Raw genomic sequence first — 21,894 nt, forward strand, 5'->3', positions numbered from 1 at the left:
TTGGTTGTCAAGGACGTCGCAATCGCGTACCTCCCCAATCCTTGTCAGTACTTTAATGGTTTGTTTTGAGTAAATGTTTTTTTTTCGAAAACATAAGTGAACATGATATCCTTACTGTTAGTTTTATAATATCAGCAGACAGCACTACATGGGATTAACCAATGTTGTGATAACAATATATGATAAAGTCATTTGCCCTTTTTTGTTGTTTACCCCGATCCGCCTGTACTGCAACGTACATCGCCTTTTAGGAATTTACTTTTTCCGTTTTCACAGAAAAGACGATATGTGTGCCTATCCTTGAATCGTCATGGTTCTAGGCTATTTCAAAAATTGACTCTGCTCATGCGGCTTTCTAACAGAATCATTGCGAAAACTCATTAATAGCGGATATCGTAGAAATCATTTTGTTATTGTATCTAATAAGCGAGATATGTCATATGCTGTATAATAGACATTGCTCATTTAAGTGACAGCATAAAGGTCTCCGTGTAGCAATTCGGTAACGGAGTGCAATTATTGTTTCGTATAACTTAAGAAGAGAGGAGCTCTCGGCCCAGACAATTGCATTCCAATCATAAACGAACCTTCTTCACCAGACGTATCCTTCCGCTATATATCTCACATATCAAACACCTTCTTCCCTTTATCATACCACGACGACCACATATGCAAACTGTGTGCATGATTAACAATCGACAATGCTGATCCGTATGGTAGTTTGAACGATAGGATAACGTACAGCCAACCGTACGTTATGTATAATGAATAAAGGGGAGTAAGAGGACGTACGTTAAATATATACGGGTATCATTGTAGATGATTGGCATGCTTCAAGATTAAGTTAAGTGGTCCGTTTTGCTCGGTAGCCATGACTTGGGTTAGCAGGGTTAATTTAAGCTCCTCCGTAATCCCATTCTTTGGTTTGGTAAATAACAAGTAGACGTGTTCTGCGCCAATGTATTACTGCTCATGCTTACAATATGAGGAACAGAGTGCAAATATGCATTTAAAGGTATATTTTCCATAAAAGATAGCCTCGTACATTAGTATAGAGTGAGAAAGATGCTACTCTTGGGAAAACTAATACTGTCTGTTGAACAGAAAGTAGCAAAGCAGATCAAAAAAGTCAACTTAGTATCCTATGAAGGCAATCTTCGATCATCGCCACTGTCCAAAGGTGGTAGCAGCTCCCCCCACACGCCCTCTCTCTTTTGTATATCGCGATGCGTGTGTTTTGCCGAAAAAATAGCCAGCATCAGGCAGGGAAAATGAAACCCCTTTATGGATTTCCTGGATTTCACTCTGTACCACCCCCATGATAACGAGTAAAGACGTTTAGGAATTGTCATGGTGTCGACGGGTTCCACTGTTGTCTATAGTGTGAGACGGTCGGTACCTAGAGCAACCAACCTTAATATCGGGAGGAACTTCCCCGCTCCTTATAAATGCCTCCATCTTAAACAGTATGCGCCCTACCGGCTGATGCCGCTGCTGCTGTTATTACTGTTACGTTGTTACTACAAGATATGATTAGTCATTAAAAAATCACACAGTATAGTCTGAAATAAAAATGCACATATACACTTTTTCTTAAAGAAAGATATTTTGCCTGTCTCTTCAGGGAAGTAAGTTCATAAGTACCATTGTTGTAATATCTGTCGATGAAAGTTACCTATACAAAGCTGGTCAAGAAACGGACCTAGCGCTCAGTAAAGAAGTGTGTGTTTTTAAAGAAAAAGAGATGAGTGTGAGCGAAAAAGAGCTTTGGCGATGACGGCGCAACTTTTATCCAGAGTTATCATTGTACTTGTGTGTCGTAGCACACACAATAGATCACTGGCTCCAAAGACCAAGGCCGTATAAAAGGTGGGGATAATGTAATTTTGAAACAGTGGATCTTCTTTTTCCCTTTCTTTCCAGAAACAAATCACAAAACTATGGCGAACATCACCAAGAGTAGCAGCAGTAATGACACAAATACCATCGCTTCGTACGATGAAAACAAGAATGATGTCAGCGAATCGACTTCAACACTGTCACAAAAGAAGAGCTTTACACAGCATCAACCAGTAGCACACCCTACAACATCAATAATAGACATAGAAAAAGAAGCCTCCACCGCCAAATACGGAAAGAATAATGACGATGATGTTGATGGTGAACAAAAATTTAGCAAGATATACAACCAAGAGGCATCTCCGGCTACTCGGAAACAGCGAATCATACGATCAATAAAATTTGGCATCCTGCTGTTTGGTCTGTTGATGGGCATGTTCATGGTTTCGTTAAACACAACCGTAGTCGCACCAGCGATGAACATTATAGCAACAGAGCTAGACGATATCGCAAATCAAACGTGGATAGCCACCGCATACCTCGTTGCCATGGTAAAGCCCTACCTGACAGATCATAACAGGCAAAGAAAAAAGAACTTTAAAACTGAAAGAAATAAACGTATAGAATTCCCAACAAGCAATCGCCGGCAAATTTTCAGATGTGTTTGGAAGGTGAGAAAAAGCTTGAAGCATGATATGTATACGCTTATATTTACTGATTTCTCGTCCACATATTTGTATGTTTTCAGAAAACCAATTGTACTATTTGGCATGGTTTTCTTTACAGTTGGCTCTCTCATTAATGCTCTTACACCTACCATGAACGGATTGATTGCTGGACGCACGGTTCAGGGTTTTGGTGCCGGAGCCATTCTTAGCATGCTATTTGTCATAATTGCAGATGTACGTTATTTTTTTTAAAACAAAAAAGGTCATAACAATGCAGAAAGAAGGGACAATCATCGTTAATCAAAGTAATAGGTTGCGCCCTTACGTTTACGCCCAAAACTTCAAAGCTCACTTGCAGTTGTTTATGGCCTTTCGAGCGTGATTGGTCCTCTCATTGGTAAGTACATGATGGTGATTAGCACCGAAAGAGACATTATAGACACATGTGTTTACACTTTATCATTTTGAACAATCAAAAAAAGGAGGAGCATTTGTGGACAAGCTGACATGGCGTTGGGATTTCTGGCTCAATGTCATTTTGGGAGGCTTTTCCTTTTCCGTCACCTTCTTGCTGTTCAAGGAACCAAAAGATATCCCAAAAAGTAGCCTCTGGTCCAAGGTTAAGCGAGTTGACTGGCTTGGTGTACTCTTCTCAATGGCATTCGTCTGCTGTCTTTTGCTTGGACTTAATTGGGGAAGTTCATACGGGTGGAGCTCGCCACATGCATATGCATCATTTATCGCTGCTGCAGTTTCTCTCATTGGACTTATTGTCGTTGAAGGTTGGGTTGCCCATGAACCGGTAAGTAAAATAGCTGTTCCGGGAATTCTATACAGACGAGCGTAATAACTTTATATAATCTTTCTGGTTTTTGGAAACAGCTTATGCCTGCACAAGTTGTTCTCAATCCTGCTATTTTGACGGTTTACATCTATGCTATGTGTCTCGGTTTGAGGTAGGACACAAAGAAGAAAGTGCCACCTTTTGGTGTATCCACTAACGCTAGAATAACTGGCGGATCATATAGCTTCATCGGAACTTTATACTTTGGCCCGGTCCTATATCAGTCGGTATTCGGCGCAAGTAGCACAGCATCTGGAGTTCGCCTAATTCCCTATATGGCGCTATTAATCGTAGGATCTGTTGGAAGCAGCTTTTTACTGGGTCAATATGTTCAATATGAAATATTTTCTTGTTGTTGCATCAGCTTCCAATCTGCTGGGCTATGGCCTGTTTTACACTGTGAATGAGAACAGTAACTGGTAAGCTTTTTAATTACAATTATCAAAGTATGAAAAGCATAATATTTAATTCGTCGATTCTTAGGGGTCAGCAAGCTGGTTACCTGGTTTTCTGTGGTAAAGATCAAGCAGAGAGTTTGTGTCATCACATCTGCTTATAGTGGTATCATCCTTGAATAACAGAGTATTATTGGCATAGGTTTGGCGTTTGGATTATCACAACAAAACGCTATTTTGTCGGTACAGAAAATAGCACCCAAAGAATATATGGCAGTAGCCACAGCACTGGTAAGCGTGTCATCTCCCACACACTTGCATATACTGCCTCCCACGTTGTCAGCAACAATTCTAATTTGTTTTTCATTGCATAATCAGCTCAACTTTTTTATGATGCTTGCATCTTCAGTGGTAAGATGAACTTGCTTTGTGATTTGCAGCCACACTGTGGGATTTTTTTTTCTTTGCACCTTCTGGAAAAACTGCTTAACCGGGCTTTTTTTTCACACGCACTATGATGACTACCGAATTAGGGAATCGCGATCTTTCAAGCGCTGTTCCAGCTGTTCTTAACATACCAATTTACAAACCTCACGTCAGAAGAACTTGTAAGTTGTGTAGGAAGCCTCAGAGCCATTATTTTCAGAATATTTATTTTGTTGCCATTTTATTAATAGGCCATTGCTGAAGAGTACGACGCTCTCAGTAACTATATATACATCCATGACCTCCCTGACGGTGTTCGAGAAAGCGTTATCAGATGTTATATGCAAGCCCTGAATAACGTCTTCATTCTCCCCTTGGTAGCAGCTGGTTTGGGATTTGTTGCAACACTTTTCATCAAAAAGATAAGATTCCTTGGACGTCATCGGAGCGAAGACGATGAGGACCAACAGAAGAAGGCAGTTGTGGTAGCACAAGACGAGAAAATATCCTCAGACGTTGATGTAGAAGCCGGTGAATTGACCACAAGAACATTGCCAGCAGAAGTTGTACATACTAGAGCAGACAAAGACGCAAATCAGAACTAGGCGCCCAAGAACAGAACAGAGGCAAAAGAAAGCGCAAGATTATAACCAACATCAACAAAAATCTGTAGCATAATAATTATACCACCACTATGTTCTTCTACTTCTTTTATTATTTTACCATTATTAATTTCCAAGAGCCTATGTCGCCTTTGCAACCTATTAATTGTTGTCGTAGTCAAACGTAATGAGGATCATCCCATAATAAGTTATTTATATTCGAGCATTTATACACACGCTTTATTATGTGGCAACCCATGGATGATGGTCGGTCTATGTTTGTTGGCAAATTACGACATAATGGGTTAGTGGGGTAATTCATCAGACGACCTGTGGGGCATGCACATGAAAATAACCATGACCGATTTATGCACAAGAAGCAGGCGACCAGCGCAAACTAAGAAGACATAGATTATTGCTATGCAATAATCGATACTGGTCGAATGAGACGTGGCAATGACGCTAATTACACGCTAAAGTTATATATAAACTCAGAAGCGACTTGAAGAGAAAGAAACAGCAACTCTACACCATGTCCATGATTCCTCGTTTACCTCCATTACTATTGGCACTCATCGGAGGAGCTTCGGTGTACGGCATTAAGGTCATTTTAGACCGCTTAGAGCCTATGGCAATTGGTCCGCCTGGATCTTCGGAACATGCCGAGAAATTGAACAAAATTAAGATCTTTGCTCGTCGTGGTGGGATTGCCATGGCAGCAGCAGGAACGATTTATGCAGGCGCTTGGGGTAATGAAATAACAGACGTCAATATTAAAGACCCTTTTATGCCTTCAAGTACATAATCACTCATTCCAAAACGTCAAATTACTTTTATTAGCATATGGTAAACGAACACATCGACCCACCCCAGCTGCTTCACATACTGACGGTAATGAAGAAGGGTTTTACAGCGATCAGTACAGTGATCGTGAACAGCGATTCCGTGCAGAAACAGAAAAATTGAAACAAGAACAACAACAGAAAGAACAACATGCGCGCTCGCGGTTAGCAGCAGAGCAAGCTTCTATGGAAAATAGAACATCCTCATCATCACCATCGTCATCACCGCAGCAGCAAGGATGAGAATAATACTATTTCTTCGCTTCCTTTGACAGGCAAAGAAGGGTGCAATTTCTATGTATATATATTTTGCTATATTTTTTAACATAGTAATTGGATTTAAATCCAACCAAGCTAATATTTAATCCTCTTTGTTTTGTATTCTTAAGCGTAAATAAAGCTTACAATGTATCCTTATTTCTTAAAAAATGTGTGTCCCATGCAGATGTACAAACACGAATGTATTATTAGCAAAAATTCATGCAGGAAGATAAAGAAATTTTCGTATAGTTGAAAAGTGGCCGAGCAGTAAAATTCCCCACGTAAGTTTATGTGTCACCGTATATAACCTTTGATGATGATGATGTTGTTGTTGTTGTTGTGTGTGCAGCACTAGCGTTGTGAAGTTTGTATCTAGTGAAGAGTGTTGTTATGTGTTCCGTAATAATAGTAATTTTTCGTTTCTTGTTCTTGATCTTTAATACGACTGGTGTTGTCGTTGTTGATAGTATCATAGGCGTGATTGTGAAGGAAACGTTTGAATCGTAGCAAGTCGGTTGAATGGTGGTAAGTAGCAGTAAGTTGGATGCTGATGATGTTCTGAATATGGCATGATTACATCTGATTAGTTTGCAATTTGGACGCTTCGAAAGTGGTGTCGCTTTCAACCACTGTTGTTTTCGTCTTCGTCAGGCGGAGGAGCCAATCCACCTAACTGTTCTCGTAAAGAGGGAAGAACCACATCCTCTTGCGAGTGACGACCGGCGTTCAGAATTGGTCGCGTACGCAAAATTAGCTCGGGTCGATCTGGAGGAGCTTCTAATGAGGATGATGCTGCACTCTGTTTGTTGCTAGATACTACTGATCCAGCTGCTGTTACTGTTGCGGAAGGTCGTTGTAGCGAATGTTGCATTTGTTGCTGATGTTGATGGTTTTGATCGATATTATGCAATGATGCTAAAGATGGGTTTGACGACGAGGACGACGATTCTCTTCGTGACGAGGAAGAAGCAAGTAAGTTTGAAGCCTCGTAATGTTGTGAATGATTATGATGATGGTGCTGTTGTTGGGTATTGCGAGCTTCAGGCCTATGAGATTGCTCATACGATGCTTGACATACTGATGGAATGTTGTCGGTAGTGCTGGAACCGCTGGTAGCGGTGGGGGTAAAATTGCTGTCGTACGTAAGAGGTGGTAGTCGCCAATAAGGTGGTGTCGCAGGTAATTGTTGTGAATGTGGTTGTTGAGTTTCGATTCTACGCGAAGCATGGGTCAAGGGATATCGTAGCGCATCATTGTTGGTCAATATAAAAGGGGACAAAGATGACGGTGTAGTAGTTGATGGGTGGATCATGTTATTGCTAATAATCGACGTTGGATCGTCTGGTGAACTTGGATGTAGTAAGCTAGCCACATTGATCTTGAAAGCTCCGACATCTAAACAAGTGATATAATGTAAAGTCGTTTAACTGGGAATTGTTATCCAAATGCAAGTTAAAAGGCCTTTACCTTGGTGAATAGGCGCTCGTTCCAGTGTTTCTTGAGTACTCGAGGAGGAATATGACGTTATATTCGATCTTGAAGTTGTTGTATCGCTTGCTATTAGCCGTAGCATCTTTCCACTGGATGATGATTCAACTATATGATCATCGTAAGGATGTAATGGGCCGTCAACAGCTGTTACTACGACATCTCAATATCAATAATGGAAATTTCGTTACCATTGCTAACCCGTCGATATGCTGAATTGGTTTTACTGCTGTTCGCCGATGATTGTGAATATAATCCAAGTTCTGGTGGGAAACGTCTGTCATCGAATGGTGGTGTTGTATTAAGCGGCGAAGATGATTCTTCTGCGTCATGCGTTGCTGACCCAGCCCGATCATCGCTGCTGCTATCTTCTACTAAAGTCAGTAATGCTCTCTTTTGGAAGTGAAAATCAGAAAAGCTTTCCTTACCGCCGTCGTCGTCGTCATCGTTATCTCGCGACTGTCGTCGGCTCCCTGTGCCTCTCTTACGTGATTCTTTGCGTATACGAATTTTCAAACCCTGCTGTGCGAAGTGCCGTGCAAGAGGACATGACAAGTGCATTCCAGGAAACTAGAGTTGACAGCGATAGAAAAAGAAGTGTGACATAGTGAGAAAACTACGTGTTATCGAAAAGAATAATAAGCTTTTGCTAAAAGAATAAGAATACTAAATAAATTGTACGATAGTTCTTTTACCTTCTTAGCAGAGTACACTGTGAATGGATCTGTAAGCACCCCTCGTCGGTAATGAACGCCGGATCTGTAGACGCGTGACGAGTAGTGAGAGCATAGAAAGAAAGAGACAGGGAGCAAGAAAGAGAAAGGCTTTGCTGTTAGCGAATATCTTTATACTTTGTAGCGTATAGTAGCTTCGGGTCATAACAAGATTCATTACTCCACTATCTCAAAAAGGCACATTCGCAAGCGATAGTAACCATCAACGCGAACTGAGATATCGGAAAACGCGAAAAAGGCTCCTTCCGTGTCATCAAGGTCACGTAGCAAGTATAGCGATGAGACTGTTCTTCCTATCGTCAGTTTGCTGTGAAAGTCAATTCGCGGCGGTTCGTCCGTTTCGTCTCCAGCAGGTACGAGTACAGCCGTCATAAATATGTAAGGAGAGAGATTCTGCAAACTAAAGGAAAGGTAAGTAAAAACAAAACACGATTGAACCGGATAATGGTGCCAAACGTCGCACTCCAGTATGAACAACTCACGTTTCATCGTTCGTTTGCCCAATCAGCTTCAACTGTACGATTGGAGGGGGATCAATGGGTCTCCGATCAACTTTGTAAGCCCAAACGATGTACACGAGAGAAATAGTACGAGCAAACATGTTAGTTCCCTTATATCGGCAACACATATTAAAAGATCAAGCACTGCATATAAAACATGACATTTCTATTACCTCGTTCTCCAACGCCACACATACGAGATCGCACCGGCTGTTGTCGAATGATCAGTTCGAATGAGCTATTTCTTGTCATTAGCGATTCCGAGATTAGAAGGTAGATTTCGAAAAAAGCTTACGCGGGTAGACGTGAACAGGTCTGGCCTGCCAAATTAAGCGGTTGCGACCAGTCCAAATGGCTCATACAAGGGCCAGACTCGGGGGAGATTTCTGGTTATTTTTTCTCACTTGCTTGTTTTGCTAGAGAGGGACAAAAAACCAGAAGTAAGCAAAAGCAAGGAAGAAGGGGAAAAAGGGTGCAAGCGACGAATAAAATCGCTAGTGTTGTTTGTAACCCGATTGGGAGGGAAAAAAAAGGCAAGATAATATGAGGCTAACGCATTCAACACCTAATAATAGCTGGTAATTCAGCACATCTCTAGTAATTTTTTTTCCGCTGGGCTGTATGAACTTCTGGTTGCTGGAAAACCTAGACTTTTGGCAGATGAAGGGCGCTGTAAATGTGTCTCTTTGCATTTTGCCGACCAATTGGATGTTTTGAGTGCAACACGAAAAGACGAACTTATGGGGAGCATTTCCGTATATGGTTACACCGTGTAACAATTAGAATTTTCTCGATTGTCACGATAAACACCGCCTCTCAGCGGTCGTTGCTTAAAAATAAATAAGGCTATACCGACCCTTACCCACAGTTACCACCGCGCCCCTTTTAAATCTCAATCTCGATCGAAATTGCCTTAAAAGGGCATCAAGAGCATATATATGTCATGGATCATCACGGCTGCTGCAAGAGAAACCTACCAGTCTCCTCTCTGTATCCGGGGCAGCTTTTCCTTAGGGCTTCTTTTACATGTTATCTCAGGGGGTTACACGCAATGTCCCCCAAAAAGGGTATGTAGGAAATCAACAGAGCCCCAGCTACACATTACAGGGGGAAATCTGGTCAGTTCGCGGAAGAATCGAGAATGATACTATAATTGCTCTGCCAAGCAAGTTTAAGCGCAGCCAAACCCTAGTCTTCAGCCAATGCGAACGTCTAGTCGTTGGCTCAGTTACTACACTGCTGCGGGAATTGGGACACAGCATTTTTTCAGGAGGTTGTCTTGAAATTAAAAATGAAACACTTCAATTAAAAGAGGATTTCATTGGTGCTGTTTAAGGTTTGTTGGAGTATGTATTGCGAAGGTCAAAGGCTAATCCCTCCTTTTATAGGGGAGGAGGACTTGTATGAACTGCGGCTGCCGTGTCATCTCTTTCGTACCTACGTCACACTTCATGTCTCTGGAAAGCACTAGTGTCGTTCGTGTATTGAGAGACAGCGGAGGGAAACGGTTCTGCACTCCCCTTTAGCCGATTGTGACCACCGTTTGGATCGGAACTATAGTTAAATATGCATCAGCTAATCGCATCTCACCGAATGGTGACGGTACACAGCAGCATCAAGTACCGCACACGACCCCCTTACGTGTACCCCCGCCCCTGATTCTCTTTTGTTTGAATATCGTCATCGTACAAGCATTTTAGGGAAGAGAGGAAATACTTCATAAATTGGTATCAACCAGATAGTTTTTTATGTTGCACGCGCGATGAGGTGATCTCACCTAATACCAACTCAGCACCTGAATATAAGGTACTTCTCGAAAAAGAAAAGGCGGTACACAAGATAATGTTATATAATATGACATACGTGCAAACAAGACCTAGGGTCACTGGGAACTCGTTGATCGATACCAAATCCAGATAGTTTCTTTGGGGATACACAAAGTTCCCACAGACTGGATAGAGTTTATAAAAAGGATCAACCATATGGTGTAGTACATACATTAGATTCTAAATATTACTTCTCAAGTTGATGACTAGAAACACTCGTTACTTTCTTATAAGTATATAATCAACGTATCAACTTAAAAAAAGGAGAAATTCATTCTACATTGCACAGTGTATTCACCGTATCAGTTTGTGATAGTGATTTTCCTGTAGTAAATTACATAGCTATGGAGTTGGCAAGTTGAAGACGACGAGAAAGCATATACCTAATACTAAGCGTGGAAGCCTACACACTGATTTGTTTCCCAAGTTACGCTCCATTAAGTGTGCAGCGCTGTAGAGCGTTTCAAAGAACGTGTACCATGTGAGCTGTTAACCAATTGTAACAAGGAGATATAACCGCAATCAAGATTTCTGCATAAAAGTGGCATACTAGCATATGAAACCCGCATGTACTGTTGTAACCTACCTTGTTGTCCCCAATACATTCGTATCAATAAACGGGCTCTTCCCCTTAGTATTGGCTTTGTAATCTACTTGTATCACTATCTGTCAGTTTACTCTCTATCATTTTCATCACAGACTTGGTGTAACTATGAGTGCAAATTTATCTCACACCCGCAACAATACGCTTACTGCGCAACACCACTCTTACTGCGAGTGCAAAACCAACTCACACCAGGTGCAAAACCATTTCGCACTACTGCGGTATCCATTGGATCAGGCACCAATTAGATTAGATATAGATAGTGTATTAGAATTAGTATAAATAGACCAATATTTTGTATTGAATAATAAACAGTTCAGTTCTTTAGCTTCTCTTTCTCTTAACTTTAGCTTTTCCCTTTCCTATCAAAAGGATTGTCTTTTGTGGCTCCAGACGTAATAATTCCTGGTTGTTGAACTCCCACACTTCTATTTCATCTCTTTTGCTTAATACTTAGCATTTCATCCACATTTATCAGCTTTTCTTATACTATCCATCCTATTAAACGGGATTCGTAACTCTTACACAAACTAAGACGTTACACTGTACATACAGTACACAAACAAGTAAAAGAAGGGAATAATTGTATCAAAATCAATCGACAGATGATACATGAATTTGTGATAACGAAACGATTGTAATACTGTAGTCCTAAGTTAAACGACGGCGTTATTTCTTTGTTACATAAACGTAGGTACAGAACCAGTAGAAGATTGATATCCGTGTGAAGGGAAATGCTTTACTTGTCCCTTCTTCCTCTTTCCTGTGCCGCACCTGGTGGTGTATGTGCTATAGTAGACATATAAACAGTCCTTATTTCTTTAAAAGTATCAGAGTACGGACGTTTTCCCACACACTTACACACGCACTAAAGCCATTGTATATGTAAAAGTTACTGCATAATATTATGCTGTGTATCTCGTTAAAGGCGACGCTGTTATTAGTCGCATTGTAAAAAATTAATGGCCTACACAACAGCTCTGACAAGCACTCACAGCTGCTTTTCGAGCACGTACAGAAGGCAGTAGATCAACCTTCGCCAATCGTTATTGTTGATGCATCTCGGGTTTTCTTCAACCTTTTTTTTTGCATGTATAGCTTTCGATTCGATGAAGCCTACCTCAGCCATAGCAAATCATGTTGCTACCAAAAAAAACCACGGCGTACTTCTTACTAGTCCATAAAGATATATATCTGAAAGCGTATCTACATACTGTATGGATAGATTCTGTTTTGAAACTATCAAAATTTGAATTTTCAGCAATGCCTTATTGACTCCATTGCAGAGAAAGATCCTGTTTCTGGGCAAATCCATGAGCCTAATTTATAAAGCAATACAGACCAGTAATTGGGGACATTACCACGCGTGTTATGGGGTGACGCATAAGTCATTACTTGCATTGGTTATTCAATAAATGAACAGCTGTATTACTTATTATGTAGCAGAATATAGCTAGTCTGTATAATGAATTACTAATAGCTATAGGAGATTGCTGATATGGATGATAGATGCTCGTCGATGACTGTTATAATGATATTGCTTCTTATATGTATTCATGCAAAAACATCCTTACTAAAATTCATGTTTAACGCACATAGCATTATCCAGTAGCAGTAAGGCAAAACTGACAAACTAATATTGAAGTTACCTTCCGATGAATACTGCTGTGAGTCGCTATCAAGGATGATGATAGGAGGATAGCATGTTCTTTATAGTTTTGTGGATTTTGGCTCAATACATTATCCTGACTCGGCCGTAAATGGCCCGTTCCGTCATTTAAGGAAGAAAAGGAACCAATCATCTGGATTTTTGCTTAATTTGATCATGATACAACAAGGAAAGTATCAACAACATAAAATATCAACAAGGGGCAGGGTCCTTTTGCTAGCAGACTACCAAGCTCTCATAGCCGCTTTACAGCTTGGCAAATACTGGATATGATTGGTATGTAATAATAAGGGAGTGAGCTCAATTCTCACGCGCTAAAGAAACATATAAAAAGAGCACTTCAAGCAAGCATGCCACTGTAGCTAAGCCTAAATCCTTCCTGATCATACTACAACAACTTCAGTTATTTCCGCATTTTTTGCCGTCTCATACTATAGGCTTCATACAAACCGTCGTTCCCATCATAAGACATGACCAAGAAAGTATGTCAGCCAAAGATAGTAGCAAAAGATTCGATAGTCTTTTTGAGTCCGTAGCGTATAGTGCCAATGTTAAAAGGATATCTGTATTAATTGACATATAATAATGATTACACATAGCAATCAAGTAGCGCTAACAAGACAACGTCGTCTCCAAAGTCATCGAAGAAGAAGGCCGCGCAAAGCGACACTCAGACTACCAAAAAACAAGATGTCAAGAAGAAGGGACAGCCTACTGCTGAAAAAAATGAGAGCGCCGCCGGAAAGGAAGCCAAGTAACTCTAAAGGAAGCATATTTCTTAACCCCCCTATTCGCTTGTTGTAGCTACTATGTTGTATACATCTGTCCATGGTACTTCGGGTGTTTACGAAGAGGAACGATTTTCTTCCATGCGTCGATAAACTTTCAAAACACCTTTATAAGACCTGCGTGATGACAGCTTATCTTGCTCTCTCTCTCAATAAGTAACATACTACTGTAAGACCAGCCCGTTTGATGCTATGTAGTATGTGCTGCTGCTTTATTACATTTTCGTGTCACGCGGCAATGTCGTGAGCCGGAGTCTTTTCATTGTGTTTGCCGATGGTAAAAAACGACGCGTCTCTTTATTTCTTTGTTTTTTAAAGGTTGACGCCTGCCTCGATATTACAGCAGCATATTGCGCCCATACTTCTTCTTCTCTCTTTCTTCTTTTTTTAAAATTTATCTAATTCACTCTTCCGTAACGACATCCTGAATCAACATGACTAGCACCAGTCACCGCAAGAATATATATGACGACTTTGTTTACGATCAGCCAGAGACACCGGCCGACAATGCGTCTGTCCTAAGTGCATTATCTCCCCTTGTCGATGCCGTTCGATATGCAAAACGAGAAGGAACACGCGACTGGCAACGTTTGTTTGGATCTTTTTCGAAATGGACTTCTGGTTCAACACCAAAAAGAGTAGAGGTAAAATTAAGCTCTCAGCGAGGAAAAACGGCAACAGCAACCATATTATTGATCGTAGATTGCAACGATCTATTCCATATACGATATATATTTACACATCTCTTACACGCGATGATTAGGGCAACAAAATCACTAAACGACGTCCTGAGTTGATTCCTTCAGTACGACGACGGCAATCTAGCGGAAGCAGGATCGGAGACGATCTCAGCGAAAACAGCACTTCCTTAACACCGGTTCTTGAACGGCATTCACTGTATCGTGACGCTAGCTTTGATGAAGACCGTCCTCAAATAATGCCCTCGTCATCAGTACCGCGTTCTCCACTTCGATACCGTGAATCTATATTTGGATCAGCATCGCAGAGCATTGACTCCAGAGCACCGACGCCGTCGCTGGAAGGATCTGTAGCTCCCTCAAACCGTTCGTCGATCTGTATGTTGGAAGATCGTGAAAATGACGTCTTATCGGGTGACCCACGAGAAGAAATACTACCTGCCTATCGTTCGCCTGTACGGCATTCGCTCAGGCCGAGACCAGTTGCAGTAACAATGACACAATCAGACGCATTACACACCGGACTAAAAGGCAGCAGAGAGCTTGAGCGCCTCGATAGACTCCAGGAACGGCTTGAGGAAATCAGGAACATTGTAAGTTAGTATGATCAAAATGAGTGTCTTTGATCGGGTGGGTGAAAAAAAATAGGATGGTTTTCTCTAATACTCAGGCATTGTCTTTTAGACCAAGACTCTTGCACAGCCTCTCGATGCTTCAACATTCGCAACCAAAACTACAACAGCACGACAACACCGTACGCTCGAGTCACTCAAAACTTCTCCGTTGCGCAGCACTCGACGAGACTCGGGCCCACACTCTCTAATTGAACACCCCTCACCACAACAGTCTCCACAACCTTCTCCAATGCGATCTCAATCATCCCCAGCTATACAACCTCGATCAATGGTTTCTATAGCAAAATCATTTGGTGAGCCAATCATTGCACCACCATCTGCGCCACCACCGCCACCACCACCTCCACCCCCACCGGCACTAGCACCATCCACATCTGCACAAAGCTTTAGACGGCGCCAATCAATGCGGTCTAATAAGGTTACTATATAATACTGCTTAGATGCGTACATCCGTTTTACTTAGACAGATGCATACTTCTTTTGGCCACATAGACTCCAATTTCTCGCTCGCCTCCAGCTACTACGCACCAAGCCGAATCCAGTACACCCACTAGAGTGATGCGAGATGTACTAGATGACATACCCACAGCCAGACTGCGCTCGACTGCTACATATCGGTAAGCTACAGATTATAGAATTATGTAATCATTCTTTTCATCAACGCTAACTCCATTATCACACACATTTGCGTTGGGACGTGCTGATGGTTGATGACACGCAGAAGCCCAAACGGTAGCAAGATAAACAACAAGTTCTGGGAAGAAATACAAGCTGCAAAAAAGCAATCGACTGTTATAGGTCAGGAATCGAGAAGCACTCCCTTGCAAAGCACGCCACTACGAAGCTCGATTAGTAGTACAGCAAGAAAAGGCAAGAGTCCTGCCAAATTGCCGAGTCAATGGGAAGAAGGTGACTTCTGGACAAGATCATCAGGAGGAGCAACCAGCTCGTTAACTGACAAGTTGCAACGGATGGCACAAGAAGAAGCGGAGGAGCGAGAATGGAAACGCAGACTTTCACAAACGCACACGCCGGGATCACTGGGGGATGAACTGCAAGCAGCAAACAAAAAGGCACAAGAAGACGCGCTCAAAAGAGACCGTATTCAAGTCGAGGGATCTTCCTTTTCTCTTGAGCCGACGACACCAGACTCTTCATCTGACCATGCAACGTTGGAAGCACGTCGGATCGATGGTGACGAATGGGTCTTTTCTGGAAAGCAGTACACAGTAAATGAGAAGAAAAGAAAGCTATAAAAAATAAACTTCAGATAAAAGAATTTAAGTTGACAACATCGTAATAAATTCTCATGCCGACCTCAAAGTACCCACTCCTCCTTGAAAACAAGGGAGAATAAAGCCGCTCCCTTTCTTCTGTTGTCATCGTCCCTCTCACCCACCCACCCCTCGTCCAGCTACTAATTAAAACGTCCACAAAAAGAAAAATGGACTCTCCACTCTCCCCATCGTCAAACTCCTCCTCATCATTGTCAAACTACTTGGATCGTGCAACGCCAACCTCTGCGAATTTTCCAAGCAGCATCAGTCCGACGTCTGCAACGCCAGTAGGTGGAGCAATTGCACAACAACCTTTACCACCTGTCCCAACTCGCTCATTATCTGCTACCACACCAACTATACGGTCTCCTCCTAGCGGTGGAGGCAGTCAGACGAAACGACACAGTTTACGATCGCCGCCACCTCCACTTCAACATCTACCGCGTCATGGATCTTTCACTGGCAATAACAACAACAATGGCATCAATAGCAGTAGTGGTATTAGCTCTATACCACTCGATCGCACAATATCGTTGCAAAGCAACAACACGACTACTACTACTATCACAACCACCTATCAACAGCGACCCACTTCACCCGTGACTTCACCTAGCATACATAAATCTCTTAATGCGCTCGACGCCAAATCGATTACTCGTGATATGGAAAAGTCAACTCAATATATGCGAGGCGACGATACCATGATCAGCTCACCGTCATCGCCAACAGCGAGCAGTATGAACCCTTCCAGTTTCTATTTTTCAGCATCAAACAACACGAATGCAGCAAGTAGCAGTAGTGGTGGTCCAGGCCCATATAGTCATCATCGACATCATCCTTCCACAACGTCAGTAGCAGGTGGACCTCCTGGCCACCCTTATATCCGGCAAGGGAGCGTCAGTAGTATAACTGTGACCAGCAATGCGCCGTCTGTCGTTGGTGGAGCAGCTTCTACCGCCGCAGGAACTGGCGGTGCCCCTACAATACCACCTCTACCAATATCTAATCCGCAAGGCGACGTATGGCAAACACTATGCGTCCGTGTTCTTCCTTTATTTAACGGCGAGGGAGTTAAGGGAAACATTGAAGATCTAAACGAGCTTTTACGGTATGCGAAATATAGGACTAGGAAAGAGTAAAAGAAGCTGGCCAGCTTAGCTCAAAATTTTTGCTTTGTCAAATAGGCGTTGCTTATCGGATCCAATATCTCCACAGCTGTACAGCGATATCGAAGGACTGCTGCGGGACGGCATGTTTACATTGAATGCAAAAATGTTGGGTGTTACCGATGAAAAATTATTGGACCGACTCGTTGAACAATGGTCGTTCTTTTTCACCTACGCATTACCTTACTTTGAAGCCGTCTTTTTGCCCCTTCGCACGGACATGCGTTACCGAACACTGGACGAAGCTGAAATGTGGAATGTCCGTAACATGGCACTGCGAAGTTTCAGAGATAATGTCATCTTATTACAAACAAAACGCCTAGAAGGTACAGGAGTATAAAAATCCCGTTCATACTACACACGCAGTTATACGCATTACTCACATTTATGCTTATTAGATGTATTTGCAAAACTATTTACGGATTTTGGGTCTTCACAAAACCCCGCGGCGACAGCAGCAAAAATGCTGCAAATGACTTCGCTCTTGGCCTCTGCACCCGATCATAACGAAGAGATCGAACGGGTTCTTTCCAGTCTCAAAGCCAATTGGAAGATCATGATGACAAAAGGAGATAGACGAGGCTTTGCAGGTGTTCGCAAAGCAGGGTCTGGGCAATCATCTGAAACTTCGAATCAAATTTTCGGCACGCTCACATAGAGAAAAAAACTCTACAATATATAACTTTTTGTTCTATTTGAGACTGTTTTGTATTGAAATGGATTGAAGGCTATCAATTGCTCGTCGTCCGGCTAACCGGGACGCGCAAAACCTTCGGGCATGTCGGTTTCCATCGAACTATAGGAAGAGCAGGTGGCTCTCTGTAGACTCAGTCAACTGAATTAATGGGAATTTCTGAATTGCCACTTTTATCATCACCATGCTGTAAAAAAATAAGCGAGAGTGGGTACTACTTATCGTTCCAAGACGGCCCCGAAGAACAAGTGTGGAGAGGGAAAAATATGCACATATGCTAAGCTTATATATTTTGACAAACATTATCGGATTCTGTGAGGAGTATGATGAGTTCTTCCCTATATGATTTTTGATTATCTATGATCCGACAATAGACTTTATTGATGCTCCCACGGGGTCTAAGACTTTATGTTGGGATTCGCATCGCGTTTCAAGAGGAAGAAATTGTGTTTCAGTTCAACGGATCGTCCTTTTCTTGTCAAGGTCGGGGGATTACGGATCATTTTAGTGGGTATATCGAGTCTCTTTGTTCGCTTCCTCTTTCTAGTCATGGTATTTAGTAAATTGCACAATCGGTCTTTTGATTTCAGCACGGACGTTGGTGTTTATAATTATGACAGGAGTATGTTTATACTATACGTACTGGCCTGGGATGACGACCGTCATATTCAGTTCACACACACTTTATCAAACGCTAAAATGACAGTTCATTCAGAAATTAGGTATCCTCGGGCCAATCATCCCTTCACATGTCATGAATGCCAAACATCTGACACTGGGTTACCCAAAGTCAAACTTTGAAAGTAAAAAGATGAAAGGAAGAGCGGAGCCTAGGGGGCGAGAGATTAGAATTGGCGGACGTAGGAAATCTTTCCAAGGAAACGACTGATAATGAGATCGATATTATCTATCTCCATGGCAACACATCGTCTCCATAACAGCCCATCGTCTCTATGACAGCATATCTCTATGACAACGGTTTTTTTGGTTATGTGATTGTTGATGTTTCGAAGCAACCACTTGATCGGTGAAATGACTGACGGCTTGTCATCGAGTCCATGGTCTGGGGGAAAAGTATTTTCAAGACATGAGAAAAAAAAATTGATCAAGAGTTTACGGAAAGGATGCTGTGAGGCAGCTGGACTTTGTGTCACAATTTGACGACATTAGCCCGAGTTTGGAAACTGTAAGCAAAACCCTTTTTCTATTATCGCATGCCCTTCAACGTTTGTGCTCGTTTGCAGTGGTGCTTGGCTTAGAAAAAGCACCGTTGTTCTGGGTCATTGTTCCTTTTAAACACTCAGAGCCAGGAAGAAAAAGGTAATATGTATGCAGCTGCTTTATCTGATCTTGCAGCATGCTTGTAAAGTAAAAGCTACGTATCGTCGTCTCCAGCAGCAGCAGCAGCTGCAATCTATGTAGAAATTAGGGAACGTGATGAATTTTTTTAATCAGCCTCAAGAAAAGCTGTATCTCTCATGGCGTGAGCACGCCTGTATGTTTGCCGTGCGCGCGCTTGAGAACTCGCACGCACTCTGAGAGAACGAGTGCAGCAGAGGAGTGAAAAAAAGTTTATTTGAAAAGCGGCTTTCACTTCCATTTTTCTTCTTTTTCCATTTCTTTACAGCTTGCTTTATTTTTCTCTCTCTTGATCTTCTTATCTACTTTCTTCTTCCTTCAACCACCTTTACTGCTTTATTACACACTCTCTAATATCTAAAATGAACAACCTTGGACATATACCACCAGGGCTCGGACCGGCTGCTGCGGCTGCTAGGGCTGGGGCAGGGCAGCAACAGGCACCGTTTCAAGCGGCTGCTTCGACACAAATTATAAACAACGATCGAATGATACACTCAAACAACTGCGTCAACGACGACGACTCGGACAGCGAAGACAAGCCCGAAAAAAGGTCCGGACGGCGCAAAATTAAGATTGAGTTTATCGAAGATAAATCGAGACGCCATATTACCTTTTCGAAGCGAAAAGCAGGCATCATGAAAAAGGTAACAAACTTCACTCTCCAAAAGGGGGATTTTTATCTTTTTGGGAGTCTTCTCTGTCTATACTCTTTTTGACGTTTGCGCATTTTCCGTAACTCATATGCTTCTCCCTTCCTTCTTCTTCCTGCCCTTTTTCTTGTCCATTCGTTAATCATATAAACAAAAGGCTTACGAGCTGAGCACCCTCACGGGCACCCAGGTCCTCCTGCTGGTGGTATCAGAAACCGGACTGGTGTACACGTTCACCACTCCCAAGCTTCAGCCACTCGTAACAAAACCCGAGGGAAAGAATCTGATTCAAGCGTGTCTCAATGCACCAGATCCAGCAGCTGCTCCTGGCGAAGCATCATCATCGTCGGTACCGTATTATACTGTTTCATTGTTGTCTGTAGTTGTTTGCCTGTTTGACTAACCGCCTGCTTAATTTTCATTTGCATCTACCTCTTGTTGATCTGATCTATATATTCTCTCTCGCCCACAGCCACGATCAGCTCACTCAAACCACACGACTCCAAGTAACACAACCACAACAAACGCCGCCGTGGGTAAATCAGTGCACGGGAGTACCTTCCCTCAAGATACCGCTGCGGGGTCGTCAGATATCTACGGTCAACCAGACCGAAAGGTACGAAAAAATGCGCTGTTGCGGGTCTGCGTTGGGTGGGCGGGAAGGAGAGGGGAATGGAAAAGGGCATTTTAGGCGCTATACATGATAGATGATTCTGCGTATATGTTCTGTACACAAGAATGAGATCACAACCGTGTGTGTGTACGTGTGCACCGGAAAAAAGAGTCACTGATGATAGATGATATTCACCGTTATCCCGCCCATTTTCAGGTTTCCCAGCAATCACAATCTCGGCAACAGCACCCGGCTCCTGCTTACGGAAGCGTTCCAATGACAAGTTATACGCATGGATACGGTCATGAGCCAGGTGCGACGACGCCAAGCTATAGCATGAGCCAGCAGCATCCTTCTCAGCCAACATATGGTGCAACGTACCAACAGCCGCCTGTCAACAATCCAAACAACTATTATGGCTCCTCTACAAACGCCTCAAATTACCTGCCTCAAACAAACAGTGGGGCCTACTGGCCACAGCAACAGCAACCCCAAAAAAAGTAGCTCATATGTAACGATACCATGTACTCTTCGCAATTACGATCCATCAGTTTGTTTCCTTGGTAAATATCCCCTTCGCCCACATTCTTCTTTGCACACGTGCAGTTTTGCTCTTATTCTTTTCAAATATTTTAATATCTTCACGATGTAGTATACAACCCTTTTATCTTTTATTATTTTCTGTGTAATGAGATTATTATTCTCTTTGTATTTTCTTGTATGCCTTCTAACTACTACTACTATGTATGGCTTTTATTTTTGGTTGATTGTTTTTATTTCCTTTGACAATTATTATCATATGTATTATCCTTCTTTTTTTCGATATGATTTCTGTGAAAGTACACCTTGAAACCCAAACAGCATTCTCACATGCACTTTTCCTCTGCCATGTCACCATCAATGTGCTAATTAAAGTTTTGTCGGATATCACCATACATCAAATAACAACAGATTTCATGCCGCTTGTTGCTATTAGATTATTGCGCGCTCGCGGAGCATTCAGTTTTTTTGAGATGATGGAGCTATGTCATGTTATCAAAACCGTGCGACCAAAATTTCCTTTTTCACACGCGTGCTACAATCCGCAGTTTAGTGGGAGAGGGTGTGGCTTGGAGCACTATGTTTCCTGCTCCTTATGTTGAGTTTAGTCACTTAATATAACTATATCTCAAATATACTTCTCTTTTGTCATAAAAGATAAGATCAGCCTTCTCAACAACAGCTATATGGCGGTCCATCATTCCCATACTCAAATTCCCCAGGCCATGTTATGGCTACTACGTACAGCGTGTTTCTTTCTTAGCCGCCCCACT

At 42.2% G+C, this 21,894-nt stretch overlaps 10 protein-coding genes across 10 annotated transcripts; 6 read left to right on the plus strand and 4 right to left on the minus strand.

Moving 5' to 3' along the window:
• Positions 1-1,940: 1,940 nt before the first annotated feature.
• On the plus strand, positions 1,941-4,777 carry BDB00DRAFT_874299 (major facilitator superfamily domain-containing protein; the record flags this gene model as incomplete). Its single annotated transcript, XM_053127211.1, has 13 exons — positions 1,941-2,390; positions 2,464-2,510; positions 2,588-2,741; positions 2,820-2,904; positions 2,990-3,309; positions 3,390-3,463; positions 3,536-3,578; positions 3,646-3,770; positions 3,835-3,866; positions 3,949-4,037; positions 4,125-4,157; positions 4,280-4,354; positions 4,424-4,777. The coding sequence occupies 13 exons, from the start codon at positions 1,941-1,943 to the stop codon at positions 4,775-4,777; spliced, it is 1,881 nt and encodes a 626-aa protein (XP_052977665.1).
• Positions 4,778-4,961: 184 nt separating this feature from the next.
• Positions 4,962-6,179, plus strand: BDB00DRAFT_489179 (uncharacterized protein). Its single transcript, XM_053117575.1, has 2 exons — positions 4,962-5,523; positions 5,615-6,179. The coding sequence occupies exons 1-2, from the start codon at positions 5,307-5,309 to the stop codon at positions 5,857-5,859; spliced, it is 462 nt and encodes a 153-aa protein (XP_052977666.1). The 5' UTR covers positions 4,962-5,306; the 3' UTR covers positions 5,860-6,179.
• A 55-nt stretch (positions 6,180-6,234) lies between these two features.
• BDB00DRAFT_489187 (uncharacterized protein) lies at positions 6,235-7,564 on the minus strand. The gene is made up of 2 exons (XM_053117576.1): positions 7,345-7,564; positions 6,235-7,272 (listed from the first exon to the last, which is right to left on the minus strand). The coding sequence occupies exons 1-2, from the start codon at positions 7,448-7,450 to the stop codon at positions 6,500-6,502; spliced, it is 879 nt and encodes a 292-aa protein (XP_052977667.1). The 5' UTR covers positions 7,451-7,564; the 3' UTR covers positions 6,235-6,499.
• A 257-nt stretch (positions 7,565-7,821) lies between these two features.
• On the minus strand, positions 7,822-8,958 carry BDB00DRAFT_913221 (velvet factor-domain-containing protein; the record flags this gene model as incomplete). The annotated part of the gene is made up of 4 exons (XM_053128678.1): positions 8,773-8,958; positions 8,260-8,651; positions 8,061-8,124; positions 7,822-7,935 (listed from the first exon to the last, which is right to left on the minus strand). Coding segments are annotated over exons 2-4 (507 nt in total), but the record flags the coding sequence as incomplete, so codon positions are not given.
• A 4,078-nt stretch (positions 8,959-13,036) lies between these two features.
• Positions 13,037-13,637, minus strand: BDB00DRAFT_832870 (uncharacterized protein). The gene is made up of 2 exons (XM_053124230.1): positions 13,298-13,637; positions 13,037-13,180 (listed from the first exon to the last, which is right to left on the minus strand). Exon 1 carries the CDS (start codon positions 13,526-13,528, stop codon positions 13,337-13,339), a length of 192 nt encoding a protein of 63 aa, XP_052977669.1. The 5' UTR covers positions 13,529-13,637; the 3' UTR covers positions 13,037-13,180; positions 13,298-13,336.
• Positions 13,638-13,785: 148 nt separating this feature from the next.
• Positions 13,786-16,137, plus strand: BDB00DRAFT_832871 (uncharacterized protein). Its single transcript, XM_053124231.1, has 5 exons — positions 13,786-14,130; positions 14,250-14,777; positions 14,869-15,237; positions 15,312-15,436; positions 15,541-16,137. The coding sequence occupies exons 1-5, from the start codon at positions 13,921-13,923 to the stop codon at positions 16,073-16,075; spliced, it is 1,767 nt and encodes a 588-aa protein (XP_052977670.1). The 5' UTR covers positions 13,786-13,920; the 3' UTR covers positions 16,076-16,137.
• On the plus strand, positions 16,138-18,050 carry BDB00DRAFT_832874 (HbrB-like-domain-containing protein). The gene is made up of 3 exons (XM_053124232.1): positions 16,138-17,204; positions 17,281-17,588; positions 17,661-18,050. Exons 1-3 carry the CDS (start codon positions 16,264-16,266, stop codon positions 17,918-17,920), a joined length of 1,509 nt encoding a protein of 502 aa, XP_052977671.1. The 5' UTR covers positions 16,138-16,263; the 3' UTR covers positions 17,921-18,050.
• Positions 18,051-18,578: 528 nt separating this feature from the next.
• BDB00DRAFT_832875 (uncharacterized protein) lies at positions 18,579-18,807 on the plus strand (the record flags this gene model as incomplete). Its single annotated transcript, XM_053124233.1, has 1 exon — positions 18,579-18,807. A coding segment is annotated over one exon (179 nt), but the record flags the coding sequence as incomplete, so codon positions are not given.
• Positions 18,808-19,746: 939 nt separating this feature from the next.
• Positions 19,747-20,281, plus strand: BDB00DRAFT_752690 (SRF-type transcription factor (DNA-binding and dimerization domain)-domain-containing protein; the record flags this gene model as incomplete). Its single annotated transcript, XM_053118643.1, has 2 exons — positions 19,747-19,962; positions 20,126-20,281. Coding segments are annotated over 2 exons (372 nt in total), but the record flags the coding sequence as incomplete, so codon positions are not given.
• Positions 20,282-20,335: 54 nt separating this feature from the next.
• On the minus strand, positions 20,336-21,128 carry BDB00DRAFT_489448 (uncharacterized protein). The gene has a single exon (XM_053117577.1). It carries the CDS (start codon positions 20,946-20,948, stop codon positions 20,397-20,399), a length of 552 nt encoding a protein of 183 aa, XP_052977674.1. The 5' UTR covers positions 20,949-21,128; the 3' UTR covers positions 20,336-20,396.
• Between the last annotated feature and the right edge of the window lie 766 nt (positions 21,129-21,894).

This window comes from Zychaea mexicana (genome assembly GCF_025766255.1).
Source record: "Zychaea mexicana strain RSA 1403 chromosome Unknown BDB00scaffold_58, whole genome shotgun sequence".
Taxonomy (NCBI): Eukaryota; Fungi; Mucoromycota; class Mucoromycetes; order Mucorales; family Lichtheimiaceae; genus Zychaea; species Zychaea mexicana.